At 43.9% G+C, this 25257-nt stretch overlaps 1 protein-coding gene across 1 annotated transcript in view; it reads left to right on the forward strand.

Moving 5' to 3' along the window:
• The window catches only part of POLH (DNA polymerase eta), a 71966-nt gene that overhangs the window by 4867 nt on the left and 41842 nt on the right, over nucleotides 1-25257 (forward strand). Inside the window, exons 2-5 of the mRNA XM_033936611.1 lie at nucleotides 1574-1719; nucleotides 9652-9786; nucleotides 19560-19777; nucleotides 20382-20548. Of these exons, the coding sequence (XP_033792502.1) occupies nucleotides 1574-1719; nucleotides 9652-9786; nucleotides 19560-19777; nucleotides 20382-20548 (666 nt within the window). The remainder of the gene's footprint in view (nucleotides 1-1573; nucleotides 1720-9651; nucleotides 9787-19559; nucleotides 19778-20381; nucleotides 20549-25257) is intronic.

Below are 25257 nucleotides of genomic sequence, written 5' to 3' on the forward strand. Positions count from 1 at the left end.
AAGGGAAGCCTTCAATTGACTAATTTTTTATTGTTAACCGGCACTCTTTCCTTAGCTAGGTCACGTAAAGCCTGCGGAGGAGGCGTCTTGGTCGATCAATGTTCTGGAAACCTGAGCCATCCAACTGGTATTGCTAGCATTCAGCCGCTGTTGATGGGCAAGTCTGTTTGGGTTCTCTCAGACAATGCCACGGTGGTGGCCTACTTCGATCGTCAAGGGAGAACCAGGAATTGTCTGGTGGCACAAGAGGCTGCTCTGCTCATGGTTTCGGCAGAGACTCATCTTCTGGGCATCTCGTGTGGATGTTCAGGTGCCTCGGCACATGGTGTTTGGTGAGCGTGTTCTGGTGACGGCCCTCTAGGGGTCCCACTCATGATGGGTACTGCTTTGGTACGTCCCATCAGTGAACTGGGCCGGTCTGGAGAGTTGCTAAAGAAGGAGAAATTAGGTTCTTACCTACTAATTTTCTTTCTCCTAGACTCTCCAGTCCAGCCCAGTCCCTACCATGTCTGTTGTTCTTTTGGGATTTGCGTGAAGAGTGTGATTTTTTTTTTTTTTTTTTTTTCCGAGTTCTAGTATTTTTCTAGGGTTGGGTAGATTAAAAAGAATAGCGGCTTTGGCTCAGCTGGCGAGCTGTGGGGATGTTTGCTGAAGGGGCTTTTTCTATGCAGTTTCCAACAGTCTTGTTCTATGTTAGTTGTTACTCCTGTTAGGAGTGTTGTTACTGTTATACTTAGTACTTCTTAGTTCTGCTTGGCTATTCGACAGACTGAATATATTAGGGGGAAGAACAGCTACTTGTATTACAGCCAAAAGATTTTGTCTCAGTCTCCACCCGCTGGTCATGGTGAGCTATTACCCATCAGTGAACTGTACTGGTCTGGAGAGTCTGAAAGAAAGAAAGTTAGCAGGTAAGGACCTAATTTCTCCATCTCTTTTTAATATTGCCCGTGGATCAGTACTCAGTAGATTTATTTATAGAATTGCTTTATTTACAAAATAAAAAATAAGATTTTTTTTTCCCTAAAAAAATTTAGATGCCCCTTTACTTAATTCCATTAGGCACAGAAGGTACTTTGCCTGTTATCAAACAGTAAACCATGTTACCGTAATAAATTTTTCTGAGTTTCTCTTTAAGATGGCCTGGCATGGACAGGAAATGAGTACAGAAATGTTATCCAGTTAGGTCCATGTTCTGTATATGGTTCCAACTAGAGCAGCGCTTAGCGCGTTTCTATAAAACATATATGCATCTTATAGAATTGTGCTAAGCGCCAGTGTGCATCCTAACTTTTAGGTGCAACAATTTAGGCCAAGGAAAACCAAGCCTAAATAACCTGCACCTAGCTTGTGCACACTTCGATCATATTCTGTAACGGTGCACATAAATTCTAGGAACGCCCATGCTCCTCCCCTGGCCACACCCCATTTTCAGATTTGTTCACTAGAACTGGTATGCTGCACTTATGGGACGCCTGTTTGCAGAATCAGCCCCTTAGCACCTCCTTGTGAAATGAAAAGCTCCTGTCAGTTACAAGATCCTTGTTGAATCTGTGATGCTTTTTTTGCACAGGGCAAGGATATGCAGTCTCGCATGGAACGAGTGGTGGCCTTAGTGGATATGGACTGCTTCTATGTCCAGGTGGAGCAGAGACTGAACCCATCACTGAAGAACAAACCTTGTGCTGTAGTGCAGTATAAAACTTGGAAAGGAGGAGGGTAAGTCCCTTTTGTACAAATCTGTACCACTGTTCAGTGTAAGGAGAAGTGTGAGTTCCTTCTGTCTCACACTGTTATGATGACCTCCTTCCTCCAGCTTCCCTCTAGTTTTCACTTATCTTTCCTGTACTTTTCTGACTCCTTCTACTATCTTTTGACTCCTTTGCTTTTCTAGCTCTCTTTTTCCTTTGCATTTTCTTCTCCCCATAACTTGTGCACTCTTTAACTCTTAGAACTCCAGGAAAGGTCTCCAAATCTAGAAATTGTTGTTGACCAGGCTCTTTTTTTCTCCTTCTTCCCCATCTGTTTACTTGTTTGGTCACAGTAATGTTTATCTCATGGCTGGTTTATTGTAGTTTACTCCTTGCTCATCTCAAATTATTCTCCCTACTCGCACAGCTCCTTTTAGTAGACCAGTCCAGACTGACAGGTTATGTCCCCCTTTCAGCAGAATCTTGAAGTCTCTGCTTCCTAAGACTAGTTTCCAGCAGATGGTGTAGTTGATTCAGCAAACAGAGAGACTTTTCTGATATACATCAGATGTGATGTAAAAGAAGATGGGCCCGATATTCAGCACTATTTAGCCGGCTGGTTACAGCTCCCAGCCAGCTAAATAGCACATAGCTGCAAATCTACTGATATTCCGCAGCAAATCACCAGCTATCTCCTGCTGAATATCCTATTTAGCAGATAGCCCGGTGACCAACTATGTTGTGCAATGTAGCCATTCACTGCCAATATTTATTGGCTAGCCATCTAAGTTCAGTGATCAGAGAGACCTGCCTAAAATGCAGGTCTGTTTTCAACTTGGCTGGCAATAAAACCCCCAGAAATTTAATGCTGGTTGCCAGTTATGTCTCCACGGACCGTGGGAGACAGCCGGCTATTACTACTACTATTTATCGCTTCTATAGTGCTGAAAGGTGTTTGCATATAATAGACGGTCCCTACTTAGAAGAGCTTACAATCTAACTTGGCCAGACAGACATGACATATAGGATTGGGGATGCAGAACCCAAGGTGAGAGGAGTAAGGAGTTGAAAGTGGTCTTGAAGAGGTGGGCTTTTAACTTGGGACTTGAACACTGCCAGAGACGGAGCCTGCCTTAGGGATTCAGGCAGTTTGGTCCAAGCATACGGCGCAGCAAGATAGAAGGGACGGAGTCTGGAGTTGGCAAAGGAGGAGAAGGACACAGAAAGGAAGGACTTACCAGTTGAGGGAGCTCATGGGGGGGGGGACATAGGGGGATATAAGTGAAGAGAGCTAGTGAGGGGCAGCCAAGTGAATGCATTTGTAGGTCAGTAAGAGGAGTTTGAATTGTATTCAGAAATGGATGGGAAGCCAATGAAGTGACTTTAGGAAAGGGGTAATGTGAGTATAGCGGCTCTCATGGAATATGAATTGTGCAGCTGAATTCTGGATGGATTGAAGGGGAGAAAGATGTCTGCGCGGAAAATCTGAGAGTAGTGAGTTGCAGTAATCTAAGTAGGCCCAGAAGGCAGCACAAGTGCATCCTTAGCAAAACGCAGCCGCAATTCCACGTCTAAAGCCCACAAATCCTCCAAGAGCTCCAAGAATGACTCGGAGGCGGTCATCCCTCAGGATCAAGGTTTCCTCCTGGAATTTATTAATATGCTCTTTCAAGCTTATCTAGCCAAGAAAAATTTGCCAAGTCCACCTGCAATGGCTTCTCTGTTGGCATTGGGATCTCTCCTGGGGGATGATCCACAGACAGACAATTCTGATGATCCAGATAATGTGACCATGCCTTTTGAATATTCAGACAGGCATCTCCATGGTGGGTGATTTGGCTGCAGCCACGGATCTAGGGGATGCTCCGGATCTTAGGGAGGACCCCACAGTGTGGAGACCATTTGTTTAAATCTGCCGCATTGGTAAGCATTATTTCAGAATCCCTTCAGGAGTTAAAATTGGAGGCTAGCCAGTCCTTCACAGTGCACTGCTCTCTCATGGGTAACATGAAGCCACAATCTTCCTCCATTCCTGACCATCTTGACATTGCAAAAATGCTCACGGATCATTGAGAGGCACCGGAGGGTCCTCTGAGAGTGTCTGAGCTCTCTCTGATGGAAGAAGCCTTTAATTAGCATTTTGTTTCTCCAAAGGTGGATTCCTTGGTGGTGCAGGTCACCAGGTGTACTTCTCTCCCCAGTAAGGGCGGTGTAGTATTTGAAGGATGCACAAGACTGTGGGATTGATTTTGGGCTAAAAAAGCTTTTTGATTCTGCGGCCTCAGGTTTGAAAGTGGCTGCTGCAGCATGCTTTGTAGCTAGAGCCAGTCACTCCAAACTGCTCCATGGTCCTGACCCTATAGTGCTTCAAGATCTTTCCTTTTTGGTTTCTGTCATGAATTGCAGTATATAAGACATTGTATTGTATTATGTGGCTGATGCCCTGTATGACCTATTCAGAGTGGTGAGCAAGCTGTTGGCATACTCTATCTCCATATGCTGGATGTTGTGGATCAAGCAGTGGTCTGGAGATTTTTTGTCTAAGGCAACCCTCAGTAAGTTCTCCTGGCAATTACTGTTCAGTAAGGCTCTGGACGACCTTATGGCTAGTTTGAAGGACCGTAAACCTAAGTACTTGCCAGACAGCAGGCCCCGGTCTTCTAGGGGACAGGGGCATTCTAGTTTTTGTTCCTTCAGGTGATATCGTCAGTACTCCGGAGCTCCCTCAGGTCAGAAATCTTATCAGAATGTCAAACTGCGGTTTGGTGGAGCTAGTCATCCGCAATATTCGGGAATCCGCCCTATTTCCACCCCAAAGAAGCAGTTATGACGCCAGGTCCTTGGCTGACCCTCCGCAGCTTTCCTGGAGGAGTGGCTGGACATTGCCACAGATTGCTGGGTGCTGGACATTCTGCAACACAGGTATAAACTTAAGTTTTAGCAGCCTCTTCGAGAATTTTTCCTGGACTCCCCAGCGGAAAGACCAGACTAAGAGGCCATGGTCAAAGCCATTGTCCAGAGATTGCTGGACATAGCAGCCATTGAGTCCATCCCAGAGTCCAACTTGGGCTCCAGCAGATGCTCAATATACTTCATCATGCCAAAGAGAGGCTCCACAGACTGGAGACCAATCCTGGATCTCAAAGTGGTCAAGGTTCCCAGTTTCAGAATGGAAACGGTGCGATCAGTGATCGCCTTGGTAGCACCAGTGGAATTTCTGGCCTCTCTGGAGTTGACGGAAGCCTATCTTCATATCGCCATTTTTCCAGAGCACAGGAAGATACTTTACGCGTGTGTGGCGCAGTGGTTGAAGCAACAGCCTCAGCACCCTGGGGTTGTGGGTTCAAACCCCGCACTGCTCCTTGTGACCCTGGGCAAGTCACTTAATCCTCCATAGCCCCAGGTACGTTAGATAGATTGTGAGCCCACCGGGACAGACAGGGAAAAATGCTTGAGTACCTGATTGTAAAACCGCTTAGAAAAACCTTGATAGGCGGTTTATAAAATCCTAATAAACTTAAACTTAAACTTGATACTGACCTTTACCTGATCACACTGAAGGAAGACTCACAGTTGCACACTTCTCTGGCACTGGACTTTTCTCTCAGCACACCAGGATGATGTCCCGGGTCCCGGGGGAGATGAAACCGTGTGAATGAGGATGCTTTGTTTGGAGTGGCAGCGCGTACAAACAAATAACCAATGTCGCTCGTGCCGAACCCGCAAATATGGAGGGAGACTTGTATATGCAAGCAACTTCAGCATAAACCGTATTTAAGACTAAAAGTTTCTCAAAAAAAGTGCCTTAAATCATACTCTGCCAATTCAAACAACTTCATTATTGAAAACCTATAATATACAAACAAAGCTTACTAGTGCTCACAGTAGCATGGACACAAATTGTTTTCAAAATAAAACAGCAAACAAGCCTTGCGTGATGGGAAGGTTTTATCTAACACTTCCAGGTGTGCTCTCAAAAAAATGGGAGGACTAATTATAACCATTATATGGAAAGCTTTTATCCATTTCCTAACCCATAAATCAAAACTAAACAACATGCTTAACATCACTATAAAACATATATCAATTCTTCAGAGATATATCTTAGAATCATTAAATACCAAATCCAAAACAAACAATCACAAAAACTAGTAGCACTTATAGCAGCTTTAGCACAAACCAATTTTCAATGCAAACAGCCTCTTAAAAACATGTTTCATATCATACTCTGCTAATATAATATAAAACTCAGTAATATACTGTACTTTTAAAAAGACAAGCAAAACTTACCAGTACTCACAGCATTCCTTAAAACCATTTAATGTGAAGTCCAAACAAAAAGTCACAAAAACTACTGCAGCAGCTTTAATACAGAAAAAAGGGGCAATATTGGTCTCTGCACAAAATCAAAGGAATCTAACAACAGAGCAGAGAGGACCTGGTCTTTAAGACAGTTAAGTCTTTATTAGCAACTATACAAGTAAAAAGCACATCAGGACTTGACATGGACTGTGTTTCGTCCGAAAAGCCTGTTTCAGGAGTCCTATAATTTGCAAAAAGAAATCATGAATACATAGAATATAGAATTAAAAAGATACATAAAATATACATAAAGCATAAAACACACATTAAAAATTTACATAAAAAGTTATATTGGACTGATTACATATAGAATGTTAAAACTATATACAATCAAGAACCATAAATGCATAACTTTAAAGCACCCATTAAACAACTCGTGCAAAAGGGATGCAATATGAAGCCTATAAAGATGGAAAGGAAAATGGGAGGTGAATCAGAAGCAAGCTGAAGCACATCTGAAAAGAAGGTCATCTATAATGGGCAATCAAACCTTGGATCTAAAACTAAGGGTAAAAAGTAAGGACCTGATAAAAATTAAAATGAGCGTGAGTCGCACACCTATATAACAAAGTTCCGATAGCTCAAAAAAAAACCTTAAAATAGTTGTCACCTGCCTGTCAAAGACATGATAATTATACAAAGTCTAAAACAATGACCAAAAATATATCCTAAAGGGCTCGGCGTGTGAAACAAATGTGCAAAACGGTTTTCATAAAAACGTAAATTGCGCAAGATCTTTACTGCGTTGAACCCAGAGAAATCTGAATCATTCTACTCTGTTTCTTAAACAGTCTTGTCTAATGCTAGAGTTTTATAGAGTATTCGCACAAACTACGGCTGCATGCAACATTGACATAGACATATGAACCAAGAGGCATACGATGTAACTTTTAGCCTTTGGCTGAACAAGGAGTTAATTAAGTTCTTGCCCAAAGTTATACTGTATATAACTATATCAAGTCTCTTTGATCGATTAAAGTAATTTCCTCAGCAACAGCAGCAGATGAATCCAGAGACTAGTGGGATAGTACACATCTACCAACAGGTGGAGATAGAGAACTGATTAACAGGTGGTCCTATTGGTTGGCACCCTCCCTGTATCCTTAGTATTCTCTATCTCCCAGCAAGTGATGGTCGCTGTTCCACGAGCTGCTGGATTCTTGTTTATTCTTCTGTTGAGAGTTTTTCTCTTCAGATAGATCGGGGTGTTTGGCTGAGTGGTGCCAACTTTGGGAGTCACACCTGGGCCCCCCCAGGTCCCTGCTCTACCCTCCTCTTCACACTTCGTCCCTGTTTCCAGGTCATTTATGAATATATTGAACAGCAACGGTTCCAGCACTAACCCCTGTGGGACACCACTCGTGACCCCTTTCCAGTCAGAGTAGTGTCCCTTTACTCCTACCCTCTGCTTCCTGTCCGCCAGCCAATTTTTGACCCATCTGTGCACGTCCCCTTCCACCCCGTGGCTCCACAGCTTCTTTAGTAGGCGCTCGTGGGGTACCTTGTCAAAAGCTTTTTGGAAATCCAGATATACGATGTCTATAGGGTCACCTTTGTCCAGTTGTTTGCTTATCCCCTCAAAGAAATGTAGTAGGTTCGTTTGGCATGATCTTCCTTTACAGAAACCATGCTAGCTTGCTCTCAACAGACTATTTTTTTCTATGTGCTCATTGATACTTTCCTTGATCAATGATTCGGCCATTTTCCCCGGACTGAGGTTAAGTTCACCGGTCTGTAGTTCTCCGGGTCGCCTCTCGATCCTTTTTTGAAGATAGGCGTAACATTTGCTATCTTCCAGTCCTCCGGGATTACCCCTGTTCTCAAGGATAGATTACAAATCTGTCGCAGTAACTCTGCTGTTTTGTCTCTGAGCTCTTTCAGTATTCTTGGGTGGATTCCGTCTGGGCCCAGAGATTTGTCAGTTTTTAATCTATCTATTTGCTTGAGCATGTCTTCGAGGCTTACCTCCAAGTATGATAGTTTTCCATCTTGATTCCCCTTGAAGATTTTTTCCAGTTCAGGCACTTTGGATGTGTCTTCTTTTGTAAAGACCGACAAGAAGAACGCCTTTAGTCTATCAGCCACCTCTTTTTCTTCCTTCACCACTCCCTTCCTGTCTCCCTCGTCCAAAGGTGGTCCCACCTCTTCCCTCGCCGGCTGCTTTCCTTTCACATATCGGAAGAATGGTTTAAAATTTCGTACTTCCTTGGCCAGTCTCTCTTCGTATTCTTTCTTTGCTTTTCTGACCACTCGGTGACATTCTTTTTGCTGCTTCCTGTGCTCCTACCAATTTTTGTCAGTTTTGTCCTTTTTCCACTTCCAAAATGATTTTTTCTTGTCTCCTATCACTTTTTTTTACTTCATTGGTTATCCATGCTGGATTTTTTGTATGATTCTTCTTGCATCCTTTCCTAAATCTGGGTATATACAGGTTTTGTGTCTCGTTTACCGTGTCTTTGAATAAAGACCAGGCTTGCTCCACAGACTGAGCTTTCTTGGTGCTGTTTCTGAGTTTCTCACCATTTGTCTCATGGCATTATAGTTCCCTTTCTTTAAGTTAAACACTGTTGCATTGGTTCTCATCCCCTTGGGTAATCCCATTTCTACTTTGAACCTGATCATGTTGTGGTCACTGGTACCTAGTGGTCCTACGACTTCCACTCCCTTTGCGGGTCCTTTCAGCCCGTTGAGGATTAGATCCAGAATTGCTGACCCTCTTGTTGGTTCCTTGACAAGTTGTTCCATGAAGCAGTCCCGTACAGCCTTCAGGAACTCCATTTCCGTAGTACATTTTGAATTTCCAAAACTCCAGTCTATCCCTGGATAGTTGAAATCTCCCATAACTATGGTATTAGTATGCTTGCATTCCCGCCTCAACTCGGCCTCCATTTCTGTGTCAGTTGCTTCATTTTGCCCAGGTGGACGGTAGTACAGGCCCATCTTTATCTCGTATCCATTTCTACCTGGTATTTTAATCCATAGTGACTCCAGTTGGACATTTGTCGCTGCTGCTGCTGCGTCCACTCTGGCCGAGTGAATGGTGTCCTTTATGTATAGTGCTATTCCTCCTCCTTTCTGATACATCTTGTCTCTTCGGTAGAGCTTGTACTCTATTGCTCTTCTATTCGCACTATCTTAGTAATGCTGCCGAAAGCTAACAAGGTCAATGTATGAACCAGGAATCATACAGTGTGGCTAATAACCCTCGGTTACACATGATATCCTGAAAGGGAAGGAAGGAAGGAAGGAGGCTGGATGCAGAGCCTGAAAGGGAAGGGGGCTGGGTGCAGCAGAGGGTGGAGGGAAAGGAGCTGAGTGCAGTGCCTGCAGGGAGGGGGCTGGGTGCAGAGCCTGACAGGATGGAGGGAAGGGGGCTGGGTGCAGAGCCTAACAGGGGAGGCAGATCCTTGCAGGGCAGGGCACTTGAATATTAAGCCACCTGACTTATTTTTGAGTCAACCATTTTTCCTCCTTTTTGGGGGGAAAATGGGGGTCTTGACTTATATTCAAGTATATACAGTTGTGGTTTTTTTACATAACTAGGGCCATAGGCCCCATTTTCATTTCTGTCTTGTCCTCTTTCATGTCTCCCTCACAGTATTATAGCAGTGAGTTATGAAGCTCGCGCCTTTGGCATTACCAGGAACATGTGGGCCAATGATGCAAAGAAGTTGTGTAAGGATCTTCAGTTTGCACGGGTTCGTGAGGCTCATGGGAAAGCTGATCTCACCAAGTAAGCGTCAACCACAGCCTTATATCACTAGTTTGGATGTTAACTGTTTAAGTCAAAAATTAGACCAAAGGTCCATGAAGCCCAATATCCTATTTCCAACATTAGCCAATCCAGGTCACAAGTCATGGGGATACCAGGAAGTACTTCTTCACAGAAAGAGTGGTAGACCATTGAACGAACTCCCGGAGCAGGTGATCGTGGCCAGCAGCATACAAGATTTTAAGAAAAAATGGGATGCCCATGTTGGATCTCTACAAGGGTAGTGTAGAGGTGATGCCACCTGTGAGTGACCCCTTGGAGGGTAGTTTGGGGAGGGATAACATAATGGGCAGACTTGATGGACTATGGCCTTTTTCTGCCGTCATCTTTCTATGTTTCTAAGTACCTGGCAAGAACCCCAAAGAATAAAACAGCATAAATCTATTTTACTCTTTGGGGATCTTGCCAGATACTTGTGACCTGGGTTGGCCACTGTTGGAAACAGGATACTGGGCTTGATCGGCCTTCGATCTGTCCCAGCAACTCTTATATCGCTCTATCTGTACCAGAACTCTTCCAGTTTGGGCTCTTTTAAAATCTGCTTTCCAACTTTTTTGTTGTTACTTCATGCCATTCTGTAGCCTTAGTGTTTGTCTTTGCCAAATTCTCACCTATGCTGGGTAGCTATTCTACATCTCGACTTGTTCTGCAAGGTCCTTTGTATAATTTTAAAACATAAGAATAACCTTACTGGGTCAGACTAATGGTCTATCTAGCCCAATATCTCATCTTAATGGAGGCCAATCCAAGTCGCAAGTACCTGGCAAAAACCCAAATAGTAGCGGCATTCCATGCCTCCGATCCAGGGCAATTAGAGGCTTCTCCCATGTCTGTCTCAACAGCAGACTATGGACCTTTTTTCTTTAGCACCTCTCCAGACCAGCACAGTTCAGTAATGGGTAATAGCTCATCATGACCAGCAGGTGGAGACTGAGACAAACTTGTGGCTGTGCAATCCCTCAATACAGTCTGTTCTCAGTCTCCAGCAGATGTAAGCTGTTGCAGTCTTCCCTGGGCTTGTGTAGTGGCCTTCTTGTCCCCGTCTGGTGCCGGACTGAGCTTAGAGGGCCCCTTTCAGAGGTCCGTCTGACCTCCCCCAATTTCCTCCACTTCCCCCAAATTTTGTAGAGGTGCCTCAGCTGTAAGCCTTGCCACTGATACCAGCAAGACATATGGCTTAGAGAACCAGTGGAGTCTGTTCTGGGGGAAAAAAATCCTGAGGCAGTGCCGGTCTGAAGGGAGCCTTCAATTGACTGTTGTTGATTTTTTTTTTTTTTTAAATTGTTAACCAGTACTTTACTGTAGCTAGGTCGTGTATTTCGCTATGAGCACTTTTAAAGGGAAAAAGTGCTCATTGTGCTCCAGATGTGAGGTCGATGCGGCCAGCCTGTGCTTGCGGTATGCCAGCCGCTGCGAAGGGGAATCCTTGTTTGCTTTGGGTGACGGCATCCAGGGATCCCCTTTGTGAGTGTCTTGCATGCTGGTAGCAGACAGTGGGGAAGCCTGGGCTTCCCTCACTGCCTACACAGGATTTCCCCCAGCTGCTGACTGCCAGGGAAATAAGGTTTCCCTTATCACTGATACTGCTGGGGACTCTCTTATACCTGCTGCCAGCTTGCCTGCTTTAGTGACTGGGGCGGTTTAGGCCTCTCAGCCACTACAGGCCTCGGGGAATTTTTTTCAGTCGGTTTTGCTCTTCCATATTGTCTGCATCCTCAGGTGACCTTACACCTGTGTTGGAGAGAAGGGGGAAGGTTTCTGCTGGGTACACTGCTTTGGTAGTGAGTCCCATTGGGCCCCCAGGGGTTTTTTCCCCTGATTATGTTTTCCCCTTGTGTAAGACTTTTCTTCAGTTGCCCGGGGGTCCTGCTTCCGCCCTGGGGGTCTCGGGGGGGTCCTTCTGCATACACCCCTGTTCAGCCCCCCCCCTCAGTGCTAGTTTCGACCCCATCCCCTCTTTGCGGCCAAGGGTCTCTTGGGACGATGATATTTTTGCACTGGGAGCAGTTTTTGCTTGATGAAGACTTGGACCCCTTTGTGGACCTCCAGGATCATCTCGGGGGGGACAGGATGGAACAGATGCTGCTGATGGAGGTTTTTCGGTTCTGCCAGCTGGCGAGGATGCCTCTTTGGTGCGCATTTTTTAGCGTGAAGAGCTCCAGAAACTTATTCTTCAGGTTTCCTAAGTGTTGCACTTTGAGGAGGATGCGAAGGATCCCCCACATGTGGACCCCTGCTTAAGGGGATCCGCTCAGCCTTCCACTCTTTTCCTATGCATCAGGATATTTGGAATATTGTGCTGGTGCAGTTGACGGTGCTGGAGTCGCTGTTTTGTTTTGCATGATCTATGGCTCACCTGTATCCCATCCCAGAGGGGCATAGGGGATACCTTGAAGTCGCTGCAGTAGATGTGGTGGTTTCGGCAAAGCGGCATACGATGCCAGTAGAGGGTGGCTCAGCTTTAAGGGACTCTGAGGAGCATAGGTTGGAGTATCTTGTTATGCAGAATTTTGATGTCACTGCTTTTGTGGTCCAGGCGACGATGTGTGGCAGTCTGGTGACTCGGGCTTGTTTTCAGTGGGCCAATGTTCCGGAGATCAAAGCCATCTGGTTGGCGTTGCTGACAGTCAAGTTGGTTTGGGTTCTCTCAGACAGTGCCATGACGATGGCTTACTCAATTGTCAGGGGGGACAGGAGTCGTCTAATGGCTCGGGAGGTGGTTCTGCTCATGGCCTGGGCAGAGACTCATCTTCTGGACATCTCGATTTCCCACATAGCAGCAGTGTAGAATGTCCAGGTGGACTTCCTCAGTTGTCACATGCTAGATTCTGGAGAGTGGGGTCTCTGTCCCGCCACCTTCGAGTTGATTGTGCAGGCTTGGGGTCAGCTGGTCATGGACCTGATGGCCACGACTGTCAATGCCAAAGCACCCAGTTCTTCAGTCAGCGCAAGGATGTTCATACAAGAGGCTGGATGTTCTGGCACAGCCTTGGCTGTCGAGGAGCCTCATATACGTGTTTTCTCCGTGGCCAGTGGTGGGCAGAGTCCCTCGAATTGCTTGGCACCCCAGCCGCATGATCCTGGTGGCTCCGGACTGGCCCAGGTGCCTGTGGTACATAGATCTGGTTCGTCATCTCGTGGCAGATCCTCTTCCGCTGCCCCTCTCGCCTGACCTTCTGACTTAAGGTCCCATTTCAATGTTCAATCCGGGTCCCTTTTGTCTTACGGCTTGGCTCTAGAAAGGGAATGCCTAGGTAAGACAGGTTATTCTGATAAAGTGATCGCCACTCTCTTGGGGTCCCTGAGACTTTTCACTTCTTGGGCTTATGTGCGTATTTGGTGTATCTTTGTGGAGTGGTTTTTGTTTACTCCTCTTTAATTCACATCTTGGAGTTCTTGCAGGATGTCCTAGACAGGGGCCTTGCCTGGTTTTCCCTCCAGGTTCAGCTTGCAGCTTTGTCTGCATTTCATGGTTTGCTGCATGGTAGGCGTTTAACCTTTTCTCTGGACGTGATTAGTTTTTTAGGGTGGCCAAGTTGCTTCAGCCTCTGGTGCGGCCTTCTGTTCTAGCCTGTAATCTTAATCTGGTCCTGTCCGTGCTCATACACCTTCCCTTTGAGCCCCTGGGTTCTCGCTCATTGAAGGACCTTGCTCTTAAGGCGGTCTTTCTGGTGGCCATTACTTCTGCGACACAGGTTTCCGAGCTGCAGGCTTTCTCTTGTAGGCTTCTCTTCCTGGAGTTTTCTAGGGAGCGCGTTGTGCTGCGACCTGTTCTTTCATTTCTGCCGAAGGTGTTGCGCCTTTTCATGTCGACCAGTCTGTGGTCCTCTCGGTCTTAGGTAGTCGGGAGGGTTCTCTGAGCAGAGGCAGTTGTGTAAGTTGGATGTCTGCTGGGTCCTTTGTTCAACGGACCCAGGAGTTCCTGAAATCGGATCGTCTTTTTGTCCTCTTAGCGCAGGGGTGTCCAATGTCGGTCCTCGAGGGCCGCAATCCAGTCGGGTTTTCAGGATTTCCCCAATGAATATGCATTGAAAGCAGTGCATGCACATAGATCTCATGCATATTCATTGGGGAAATCCTGAAAACCCGACTGGATTGCGGCCCTCGAGGACCGACATTGGACACCCCTGTCTTAGCGGGTTCTCGTGACGGTGCTTCCAAGGCTACCATTGCGCACTGGATTAAGGAGACTATCGCTTTGACATACCTTCTTCAGAAGAGGCCTATTTTGGAATTTCTCAAGGCTCATTCCACTCGGGGTCAGGCAGCTTCTTGAGCTGAGTCTTCTCTTGTGCCTCCAGATGATATCTGTAAAGCTGGGGTTTGATCTTCTCTCCATTCCTTTGTGCGACACTACCATGTGGACGTTCAGGCATGTCGGGACGCAGTGTTCTGGGAGCATGTTTTTGTGGCAGCCCTTCGAGGGTCCCACCCATGATGGGTTCATCAGTGAGCTGTGCTGGTCTGGAGAGACGCTTAAGAAGGAGAAATTAGTTTCTTACCTGCTAATTTTTTTTCTTTTAGTCTCTCCAGACCGGCACAGCCCTATTGTTATTTCCGGATTTGCGTGAAAGAGTGTGGTTTTTTCCCTGCAGGATCTTGTGTTATTGATAGGTTAGGGGAGATTAAAAGAACAGTGGCCTTTGGCTCTGTGGAGATGTTTCTGAAGGTCCTTCTATTCAAGTTCCAACAGTATTTTTCTCTATATTTGTTGTTCCTCCTGTGGGGAGCGGTGTTACTGTTATAATTCACATTTATTAGTTTCTTAGTTCTGCTTGGCTATTTGGCAGACTGAGTGTATTTGGGACTGCATAGCCCACTTATAGTACAGCCAAAAGTTTATGTCTCAGTCTCCACCTGCTGGTCATGGTGAGCTATTGCCCATCAGTGAGCTGTGCCAGTCTGGAGAGACTAAAAGAAAGAAAATTAGCAGGTAAGAATCTAATTTCTTCTTGCTGCAGGGCTGTCAGGTAAGATTTGCCTCTTTGCGGATGATACCAAAATCTGCAATAGAATAGACACCCAGGATGGTGTGAATAACATGAAGTAAGACCTGGCAAAGCTTGAAGAATTTGGCAGCTAAAATTTAATACTAAGAAATGCAAGGTCATGCATTTGTGTTGCAAAAATCCGAGGCAAACGGTACAGTTTAGGGGGTGAAGAATTTAAGTGCACGACAGAAGAGCGGGACTTGGGTATGATTGTATGTGATGATCTTAAGGTGGCCAAACAGGTTGAAAAGGTGATGACGAAAGCTAGAAGGATGCTAGGGTGCATAGGGAGAAGTATGGCCAATAGGAAAAAGGGAGGGAGATATATGGCCAGTAGGAAAAGGAGGTATTGATGCCCCTGTATAAGACTCTGGTGAGACCTCGTTTAGAATATTGTGTACAATTCTGGAGGCTGCACCTTCAAAAAGATATAAAAAAGATGGAATCGGTCCAGAGAAAGGCTACTAAAATGGTGCGTGGTCTTCGTCATAAGGCGTGTGAAGACAGACTTAAAGATATCAATCTGTATACTTTGGAGGAAAGGTGGGAGTATGATAGACGTTTAAATTCCTGTGTTGTAAATGCGCATGAGTCGAGTCTCTTTCATTTGAAAGGAAGCTATGGAAGGAGAGGGCATAGGATGAAGTTAAGAGGTGATAGGCTCAGGAGTAATCTAAGGAAATATTTTTTTACAGAAAGGGTGGTAGAGGTGGTGGAGACAAAGACTGTGTCTGATTTTAAGAAAGCCTGGGATGGTCACGTGGGATCTTTTAGAGCGAGGAAGAGATAATGGTTACTGCAGATGGGCAGACTGAATGGGCCATTTGGCCTTTATCTGCCATCATGTTTCTGTGTTGTGAGCATATTAATGCACAGTAGTATACATCTTTTTAAAATATCTCAGATGTTGACTTTTTCCAGTCACTGCCTATTTTAATTCATGTATGCCTGCAGCATTGGTATACATAAGAACAGTTGCCCTGTCCTTTGCATCCTTGAAACCTAATGATGCTCATTCATCAGCAGTTAAATGGGTTTTTTTTAGGGATGCAGCTACAAAAATGAGCTATTTTCATCAGCATTGTAAGTTTGTTTTTATCTAATGTCATCTTGGCAAATTTGTCAAATGTGATTTTCAGCTGCCTCATAATCAACAGAAGCTTTTTCACCACAGATTGAGATATTTTACACCATGTCGCACTTAATTTCTGCAGCCAATGTTCTAAATATTCACACTCACCTTCAGTATTCAGTTCTTCATGGTATTTTCTAGCTTGCTTCATGACCATCAAACCAGTTCATTTAATATGTTCATTCTTCGTTGTCAAACCCACTCAATTAATACACGATACAGATCTTCACTTTTTGCCCTATGCATTGTTTTCCTATTTTCATTTATTTTTGTCATTAGTATTACTATAAAACTTACAATTTATTTATGTTTCTTTAAGTTGTATATAGTTATAGTTCCCACATCGTAACTATTGGTTAGAACTGCATAGGTACACTTCTGCAATAACTCTACTTTCTGTACCATTAACAGTGTTAGACACTTCCTTTTCTGCTTTTCATTGTTGCTTTGAGAGGAATTTGCAGCTTTTTGACATTTTCACAGTCCTCAACAAGCAGCATAGGCACATCTGACTTGTAGAAACACCAAGAAAAAGAGAGGTGCAATGCACTTACATGGTTTGAGCCTGTTGGAGAATGTCTAGCACCAAAATTTTAACTTTTTGGAGCCTTTCAGAATTTCAGATAAAGGATTAATGTACCTGTATTAGGAGAGGAGGAGTAACCTGATGGTTAGAGCATCAGGTTGAGAACCAGGGAAGCAACGAGAAAATCACCAACAAATTCCACAGGAAACCAGGTAGAACCAAGAACAAAACAAACCCTGTGGGTACAAGGTACTTGATGTCAAAGTTTCTTAAAATAATTCTCCATTAAAACTTCAAATGATGCAGGTAGTAATAATCCATTCAACACACATCAAAAACTGGTGTGCAAACCCAACACAGTCTGTGTTTTGGCTGTGAACGCCTTCCTCAGGGGTCCAAATGTCAATTACCACACAACTTACTTATGCTTTAAACTAGCATACAATAGTGTGTGATTAGGAGAAAAACCAATATGGAATAAGACAAGGAAATCTCCTCTTGCAAGAGGAGTTTTCCTTGTCTTAACTGCACCGTTTGGAGTTTTAATAGAGAATTATTTTAATAGACGTTGATATCAAGTATCTTGCATCCACAGTGTGTTTTTTGTTTTTGAAAACCAGGGAAGCCAGGGTTCAAATTTCACTTATGTTTACTTAACCCTCTGAGATAGATAACCTGGACATACAGATGGATAAACTGGACATACTGGCCTCACTTGTGTATGCTGGACACTACAGACATTTTTAACATATATTTTCACATAGCCTGGCCCTGCCTGTACCTTTCTGTCTGTGAACACATGTATCCTTTGAAATGCTAACCCAGCTGGCCTTTGCTGAAAAGTTCCTGTCTCCATTCCCTGCTGGGAGGATACTTCTCCAAAGTTCTGCTGAGCTGTTATCAGTGCTGTATGACTTCACATATGCCGGGCACCCTGGAAAGCCATAAAACATTTATTACAAGCAACAATCCCTGCAGGATGACGGGGGAGTAGAGATGAAGGAGTGTGGTACCAAGACAGAACTTTTAATCAGACTGGACATTTGCTGCCTGTCTCTGAAGCAAGTTATGGGAACCAAGAACAGCTGGGGTGCTGAAAGGTCACCCTTGCCAACTTTCTGCATAAAACTATCTACAAGGACGCCATCCTGAAGATGTACAGCATTGTAAAACCACAAATTAGCATCTGCAAGGTGATAAGGATCTCAGAGCTGGAGGAAGAAAGTTCACAAAGAATTCTCTGTTTCTGCTCGGGCCCCCCTCCTGGGAGGGAAGTGAGAGAGGCGTGGACTGGGGGGAGGAATAGTTAGGTATACATTTTTGTACCAATAGGGAAGTACATGATCAGAGTTCGGGGATGTGCTTTTTGGAACAAAGGAAGAATTTCTCTGAGTAAAAAAACATGCATCACAGGTAGAGCCAGAGAGATTAACTTGCTTATGCTGCGGGAAAGTGCTAGCCCCCTGCTAGGCATATGAGTGTAAGTTCTACTCTCCATTGCATATTCTGAACTGACAATATATTTCTTTCTGCTATGCCTTTGCTGCTGTAATTTTGTAAGTCTTTATATTAACAATAAAAATATCATCTGTTTTGGAAAATACAATGCCGTCTCGTAGTCATTCCAATGAGGTAAAATAAGTGGCATTACTTCACCTCCATTACTTCTGGTAAAATCTTTAAGGGCTCTTTTAATTAAAGCTTAGCACAGATGGAGAGAGGAACCTTGGGGTGATTGTTTCTGAGGATCTAAAGGCATCTAAACAGTGTGATAAGGCGGTGGCTGCAGCAAGAAGGATGCTAGGCTGTATAGAAAGAGGAGTAACCAGAAGAAGAAGGGAGGTGTTGATGCCCCTGTATAGGTCGTTGGTGAGGCCGCATTTAGAGTATTGTGAGATTTGGAGGCCATATCTGGCGATGTATATAAAAAGACTTGAAGCGGTCCAGAGGAAGGTGACAAGAATAGTAAGAGGTTTGAACCAAAAGAAGTATGAGAAGAGACTGGAAGACCTAAATATGTATACTCTGGAGGAGAGGAGGGACAGAGGAGAATATGATACAGACATTTAAATACTTGAACGGCATTAATATAGAACCAAATCTTTTCTAGAGAAGAAAAAATGGTAAAACTAGATGGCATAATTTGAGGTTACAGGAAGGAAGACTGGAGCAACGTTAGGAAATTCTTCTTCACGGAGAAGGTGGTAAATGCATGGAATGCCCTCCCAAGAGGTGGTGGAGAGGAAAACAGTGATGGAATTCAAAAAAGTGTGGGATAAAAATAGAGGATCTCTAATTAGAAAATGAAGGATGTAAAGTAATAAACTAAGGCTGGTATTGGACAAACCTGCACGGTCTGTGTTCCATATATGGTGATTCGGTGTAGGATGGGCTGGGGTGGGCATCAATGGGAACTCCACTCGCTAATATAGAACAGGAGGATGTTACTGGCCAGACTTTACAGTAGCTGTCCTGCAAACAACGGGATGGTTGGATAGGCTGGAGTGAGCTAGGACGGCAACTTCAGCATTTGGAACCTAGGACAATACCAGACTTTACAGTCTGCGGCCCAGAAATATCAAAGAAGAGACAAGTTAATCTAATCATGTTTTTTTTAATGAGTATAACTTATGGGTAGACTGGATAGACTGTTAAGGTCTTTATCTGCCGTCATTTACTATGTTACTATATACTATGGACTTCTTAGCATTTAGTGCACACTGATTCCTTTAGCAAATACTAAGCTTTAGTTAAAAGGGCCCCTTAGACTGTTAAGTCCTCCAGGGACAGCAGAAAAGACCTACTGTATGTAAATGTAGCTCACCTTGAGTTTCTACTCAAAAAATGTGAGCTAAATCCAAAATCCACTCTATTCCTTTCCAGCCCTGCACTGCCTCCCCTCCCCCCCTGAAAGTATGCTGTCAAAAGTAAAGATAAAAAAATAGAGGGATATAGAGGAGAAAAAGGCTATTAAGAAAGGATCTTTAACCTTTTTTTTCCAAGCTTGACACAGTAGTCTTCTTAGCATGGAGTCTTGCAGACCTCTACTTACATCATTAACAACTTTTGTTTTATGTTTCTACAGGTACCGGGAGGCCAGTGTAGAAGTTATTGAGGTGATGTCACGATTTGCTATGATTGAGCGAGCAAGCATTGATGAGGCTTACGTTGACTTGACAAGTGCTATACAGGACAGACTTAAGGAAAAGAAAGCAAGTCCATTTTCGGCAGATCTACTGCCGAACACCTATGTTCAAGGATTCCCCTGCCCGCAAGAGGAGGGTATAGAGCAGAGCTCTAAAGGTATCAATCTGAATGTAGATACCTCTGCTGCTAGGGGGAAGAGGCACAGCAAGATAGGGGCACTGCTGATGCCTATAAAGTTGTAACCTTTTTTTTTTTTTTTAGGAGGGAAGTCCCCTCTTGTTTTACTTTCTGTTTCATATTGAATCACATGTACTCTATTTCTATGCTGTTTCTTTTTTAAAGTATTGTCTGTGTTCTTACTGTATTCTGCTTAGAATAGTGGCTGCAGAAATGGGTATTTTCCCACAGAGAAGGTTTCCCACAGAGATGCCCCCTAGAAAAAGGGGCATCACTTCCATTCCCCTCTCAGTCTTTGCACCTTCAAAGTACATGGGGCCACCACAGGATGTGGAAGCTGAACTTGAACCTCATGATATTAATAATTTTTTTTGTAAGGTAGTAATATTGTTGCAGAATGATGGCATTTCCATATCCCTCAACAAAGAGGCTTTCTGACTAGCCAAGGGAACAGTCTTGCCTCTGTTCCATTACATTCTGAGACCTTTTCTGGTTTTGTAATGTAAAACAGCCCTAGATTTGATATTGTTATTATACAACAGAGGTATCTGTATGTGCTAAGATTACTTGGGTTTATTTGTAGAGGAGCTGCGTCAGAGTGGGTTACAGCAATGGCTGTCCTCCCTATCAGTCGACACCAGCTGCCCAGACCTGCATCTTGCTGTGGGTGCAGTCATTGTTGAGGAGATGAGAGCAGCCATTGAAGCTGAAACCAGCTTTCAGTGTTCAGCTGGGATTGCACACAACAAGGTAGGAAAATGTATGATCTGGTGTATGAAAGAGATACCTTTTTTTTTTCCTTTCATACCCTTTTGAAAAGTGGCACTTAAGGGCTTGTGTGTACATTCTATTCCCTGCTAGTAAGGGAGTCTGGAGGATATTAGGTTTTTTGCTTTTAAAATACTTACAAAGGTTTTTAGTGAAACTTCTTGCCTCTACAACAAGCTTCTTTTCAAAGTCTCTCATGGCTTATCTTATTACTTTTTTCCATCTAACTTGCCATTCCTTTACATCCCTTCCTGACCGAGCCAGACAGATGGGTTATGCACATTTACCAGCAGGCAGAAACAGAACTTCAGACCTCAAAGATCCTATATCTAGCCTGGGTGGATTCTGTAGAGCTAGTATTTTCTCAGGTCTCCAGCAAGTGGTAGATGTGTGAAGTAAAGGCTGCTTTGTTTACCTCATTGGAATAACTACAAGACGGCATTGTATCTTCCAAAACAGACAATCTAATCTAATCTAAACTAAACCTTAAGTTTATATACCGCATCATCTCCATGAGAATGGAGCTCGACACGGTTTACAAGAACTTAAAATAGTGGGTAGAGAAAAAGAAAAAGGATTACATGAACTTATGTGTAGAAGGGGGGAGAGAAAGGGGGGAAGGAAAGAGCTACAATTTGCTGAAAAGCCAGGTTTTCAGTTGTTTGCGGAATAACTGAAGGGAGCTCAGGTTCCGCAGCGGGGTGGTGAGGTCGTTCCAAAGACCTGTGATTTTGAAGAGAAGGGATTTTCCCAGTTTGCCTGAATAGTGGATGCCGCGTGGAGAGGGGAAGGCTAGTTTAAGCCTTTGGGCAGTTCTGGAGGAATCGGGACTGGAGGAGTTGAAAGACAGTGGGATAAGAGGAGGCAGGATTCCGTGAATGATCTTGAAAGCCAGGCAGGAACATTTGAAATGGATTCTGGAGATTATTGGGAGCCAATGAAGTTTGTCAAGGAGTAGGGAGGCATGGTCAGACTTGCGTTTTGAGAAGATCAGTTTGGCTGCAGTATTCTGGATTAGCTGGAGTCTTAGAATACTTTTTTTGATAGATTTAAGTAGATATTAAATATTAAATAAACAATATTCGTTTATTGTTAGTATAAAAACTTACAGTATTACAGCAGCAGAGACATATCAGAAAAATGTATTGTCAGTTTAGAATATGCAATGGAGAGAAGAACTTGCACCCATATGCTTAGCAGGGGGCTAGCAGATCCCCATAGCATAAGTAAGTGGATCTCTCTCTGGCTTTACCTAAAATGCACGTGTTTTTTATACAGAGCAATTCTTCCTTTGTTCCAAAAAGTCCATCCCTGAATTCTGGTTATGTAATCCCCTATTGGTACATAAAATAATGTATACCTAACTCCTCCTCTCAGTCCACGCTTCTCTCACTCCCTCCCACGAGAGGGGCCCGGGCAGTCCAGAAACAGAGGGCACTTCATGAACTTCTTCCTTATCACCTTGCTGAGGCTGATTTGTTTGTTCTACAACACTGTATGTCTTCAGGATGGTGTCCTTGTAGACAGTCTTATGCAGAAAACTGAAACAAAGATGCAAGGGTGACATTCCAGCATCCTGGCCATGCCTGGATCCCATGGCTTGCTTCAGAGACAGGCACCAGGCCCCCACTTCCCTACTCCCCCTTCATCCTTCAGGGGTTGTTACTTGTTATGGGTTTTTTATGGCTTCTCAGGGTGCCTTGCATATGTCATACGGCACTGATAACAGCTCAGTACAAATGAACAATGGCCACCGAACCTTGGAGAAGTATCCTCCTTAGGAAGACAAGAACTAGGCCAGCAGGAGTAGCATTTCAAAAGGATGCATGCGTTCATAGATTAGCAAAGTACGAGCTGTTCCATCTGGTTAGCTTGTAAAGAAAGGCTGCTTTAGACTGTGAGAAAATATGTGTAAAAATGGCTGTAGTGTCCAACATACACAAGGTAATCCTCCACCAGGTAGTTCAGTATGTCCAGGTTATCCAACTCATAGCCTGTGTAGGTTGGTATGATCAAGTAGACCTTTGGGGGGGGGTCCCCTGATTCTTCAGTGGTTTTGGAGGGCTCTTAACAGATTTGTTACAATTAAAAAATAAAAGTAAACCTTCCCCCTCTACTCAGCTTCTGATTGGCAGTCTGATTGCAGCTGAGGTCTTGCCCCTGGGGATGTCGTACCCTGGTGGCTTGTTCCCTTCCCACCCACCCCTGTAATTTACCTGACTATGCAATCACACTGAGGACCTCAGCGTGCCTCAGCTCCCATGTGCTCACAATTTGAAGTGATAAAAAGACGAGTGGTGAGACATGGCCTAGTGGTAGAGCTGCTACCTCAGCACCCTGAGGTTGTGGGTTTAACCCCAGCCCTACTCCTTGTGACTCGGGCAAGTCACTTAATCCTCCATTGCCCCAGGTACAAAATAAGTACTTGTATATATGTAAACTACTTTGAATGTGTAACCATAAAAATAATAATAATATAACAGTTTATATACCGCAGGACCGTGAAGTTCTATGCAGTTTACAATAATTAAAAGATGTTACAGATTGAATGGATTTAACAATGTTCTGCCAGTTAACATTGATTGAAAGATGCTACAAGTTGAGTGGATTTAATAAAGTTATAAACTAGTGATTAACAGCTCTAGGGATCAGTTATTGTGGGATGAAGTTAGTTGCCTGAGTACTTCAAGTCCATTCCCTTCCTTAAAAGCTCTCAGTACTGCCCACTTGTAGGAGTCGAGTCTTAGTGTGGCTTGGTGCACAAGACTATTGGTGCTCATTCTTTGTGGCTCTGTGGTTGGTTGGCTGAATTCCCATTTATGGGCAAATTTCTGTTTGGCAAAGAGCTGGATAAGCTGGTACAGGGTCTTGGTGAGTCTAAGGGGGATAAGTGAAAAGTAGGTGGTAGAAGTTTTTCCAGCAAGGGTAGATCAGGATAACTTGGCATTACTGTCCTGGGTGTGCAAGAGGCAAACTTGCAGCATTTAGCACTCTTTCACACTCGGACCTCTTATAGCGTATATAAGCCCTTCAAACAGTTCTGCTACTCCCCACCTCTTTACTATCCCCATTTCAGTTAAAACCCACAGTCTTTCTTATCTCTCCGATTACTCAGAATTTTTCTGCTAATTTTTTCACCCTTGTTGCCCTGTGTTCCAGGGCCATGGCTGGTACTCACTCCCAAACCGGCAAGTTATTGCAACCCAGCTCCTCTAATATAGACCAAGCCTCGGACACTATTTTTTTAAATTTAATTTTATTGTGTTTGCTTTCATAACATTAATAGTCAAGAAAGCAGATGGAAAAATACAGTTCAAAACAAACCAAATAACAAAACAGACCACCCCCATTGTTTCTTCACAGGGGTCCAGAGATGCATAGCAAACAATAACAATTCACAATACACCAACCCACCCCCCACCCACAAGGAGTTCCATTTTCAGAAATTCTGCTGAGCTTAGTTTCAGGAAAAACTCATTCATCAGGAACCTACAGAGATTTTAGCCATAAAAAAATAAGAAAAATAGCAATTTCATGACAAGGTCACAAACACTGAATATTGCACCGCCTGAAGCCACAGACTGAAGAACCACCCTTTTTATTCAAATATCCTCCATGATGTCATCATACAACTATATTGGTGCTACAAAGGAACAGATAATACAAAATCAAATGATTGTATATCCAGAATCAAATACTAGTATTCCACTCAATGCCTTAATTTAGTCCTGTAGGAGCTATTGAATTTATTTATTTTTTTTACTTTCTTAGTTGTATGTGTTGTTTCTTGTTGCCCACAAATTGGGCACCCATTCCAGAATGAACCATCTCATATCTTCAAAACTATGTTGATGAGATAAGCAATGGGGCACCATTGGAGCTGCCTTATTCAATCTGCTTTTATTGTATTGTGTTTATTTATGTTCTATCAACCTCACCTTTATCTTTCTGGTAGTCCAACCCACATAAATGAGGTCACATGGGCAAATAATGATATAAACAACCCAGGATGACACACAATTGGTTTTGTATCTCAATACATATTTTTTATTTGTTACAGGGTGAGTCCAGTCTGAAGATGAGGGATATAGAACACATGTTATATGCCCCACATGGAGCATGACCCCCTGTCATGACAGTCCTGGAGAGCCCAGTTTGATTTTTGTGCGACAGCAAATTGCCCAAATTCTTGGTTCTTTTATAGGCATTAAAGTTGCAGAATTAATTTGCTGCTTATTATTGTACGCTATTTTCCTGTCAGTGCCTAAGCGCTAACTGGCTTAGGCATTAGAAGAAAGTTGACATATTTAAAATAAAACAAAAAAAAAACAACATATCGGGTGAACCACTCCCACCCTTCCACCCATAAAAAAAATAACACCTTGGCCCTGGTGGTCCAGAGGGACCCCAATCCTTGAGGCAGAACCAACCGTAACACCCCCCACCCCCCCCAATGGCCTAGAGACTTTCCCTGTGGCCCAGCACACCTTAACAAAATCAGAGGAGAGAAGAGGCATCCTCCATCTGGAGCACCGTCATCAAAATGGTGGTGCCTAGCCCCCCTCCCCCCAACATGGTGTATTCTGGGATGCACTACGCAGGACCTAACCACCAAATAAGTAAAACTCCTAGAATGCACTGCCATTTTGAACTGCCATTTTGATGTTGATGCCACTGAGGAAAGGATGCCT

This window comes from Geotrypetes seraphini, chromosome 3, assembly GCF_902459505.1.
Source record: "Geotrypetes seraphini chromosome 3, aGeoSer1.1, whole genome shotgun sequence".
NCBI lineage: Eukaryota > Metazoa > Chordata > Amphibia > Gymnophiona > Dermophiidae > Geotrypetes > Geotrypetes seraphini.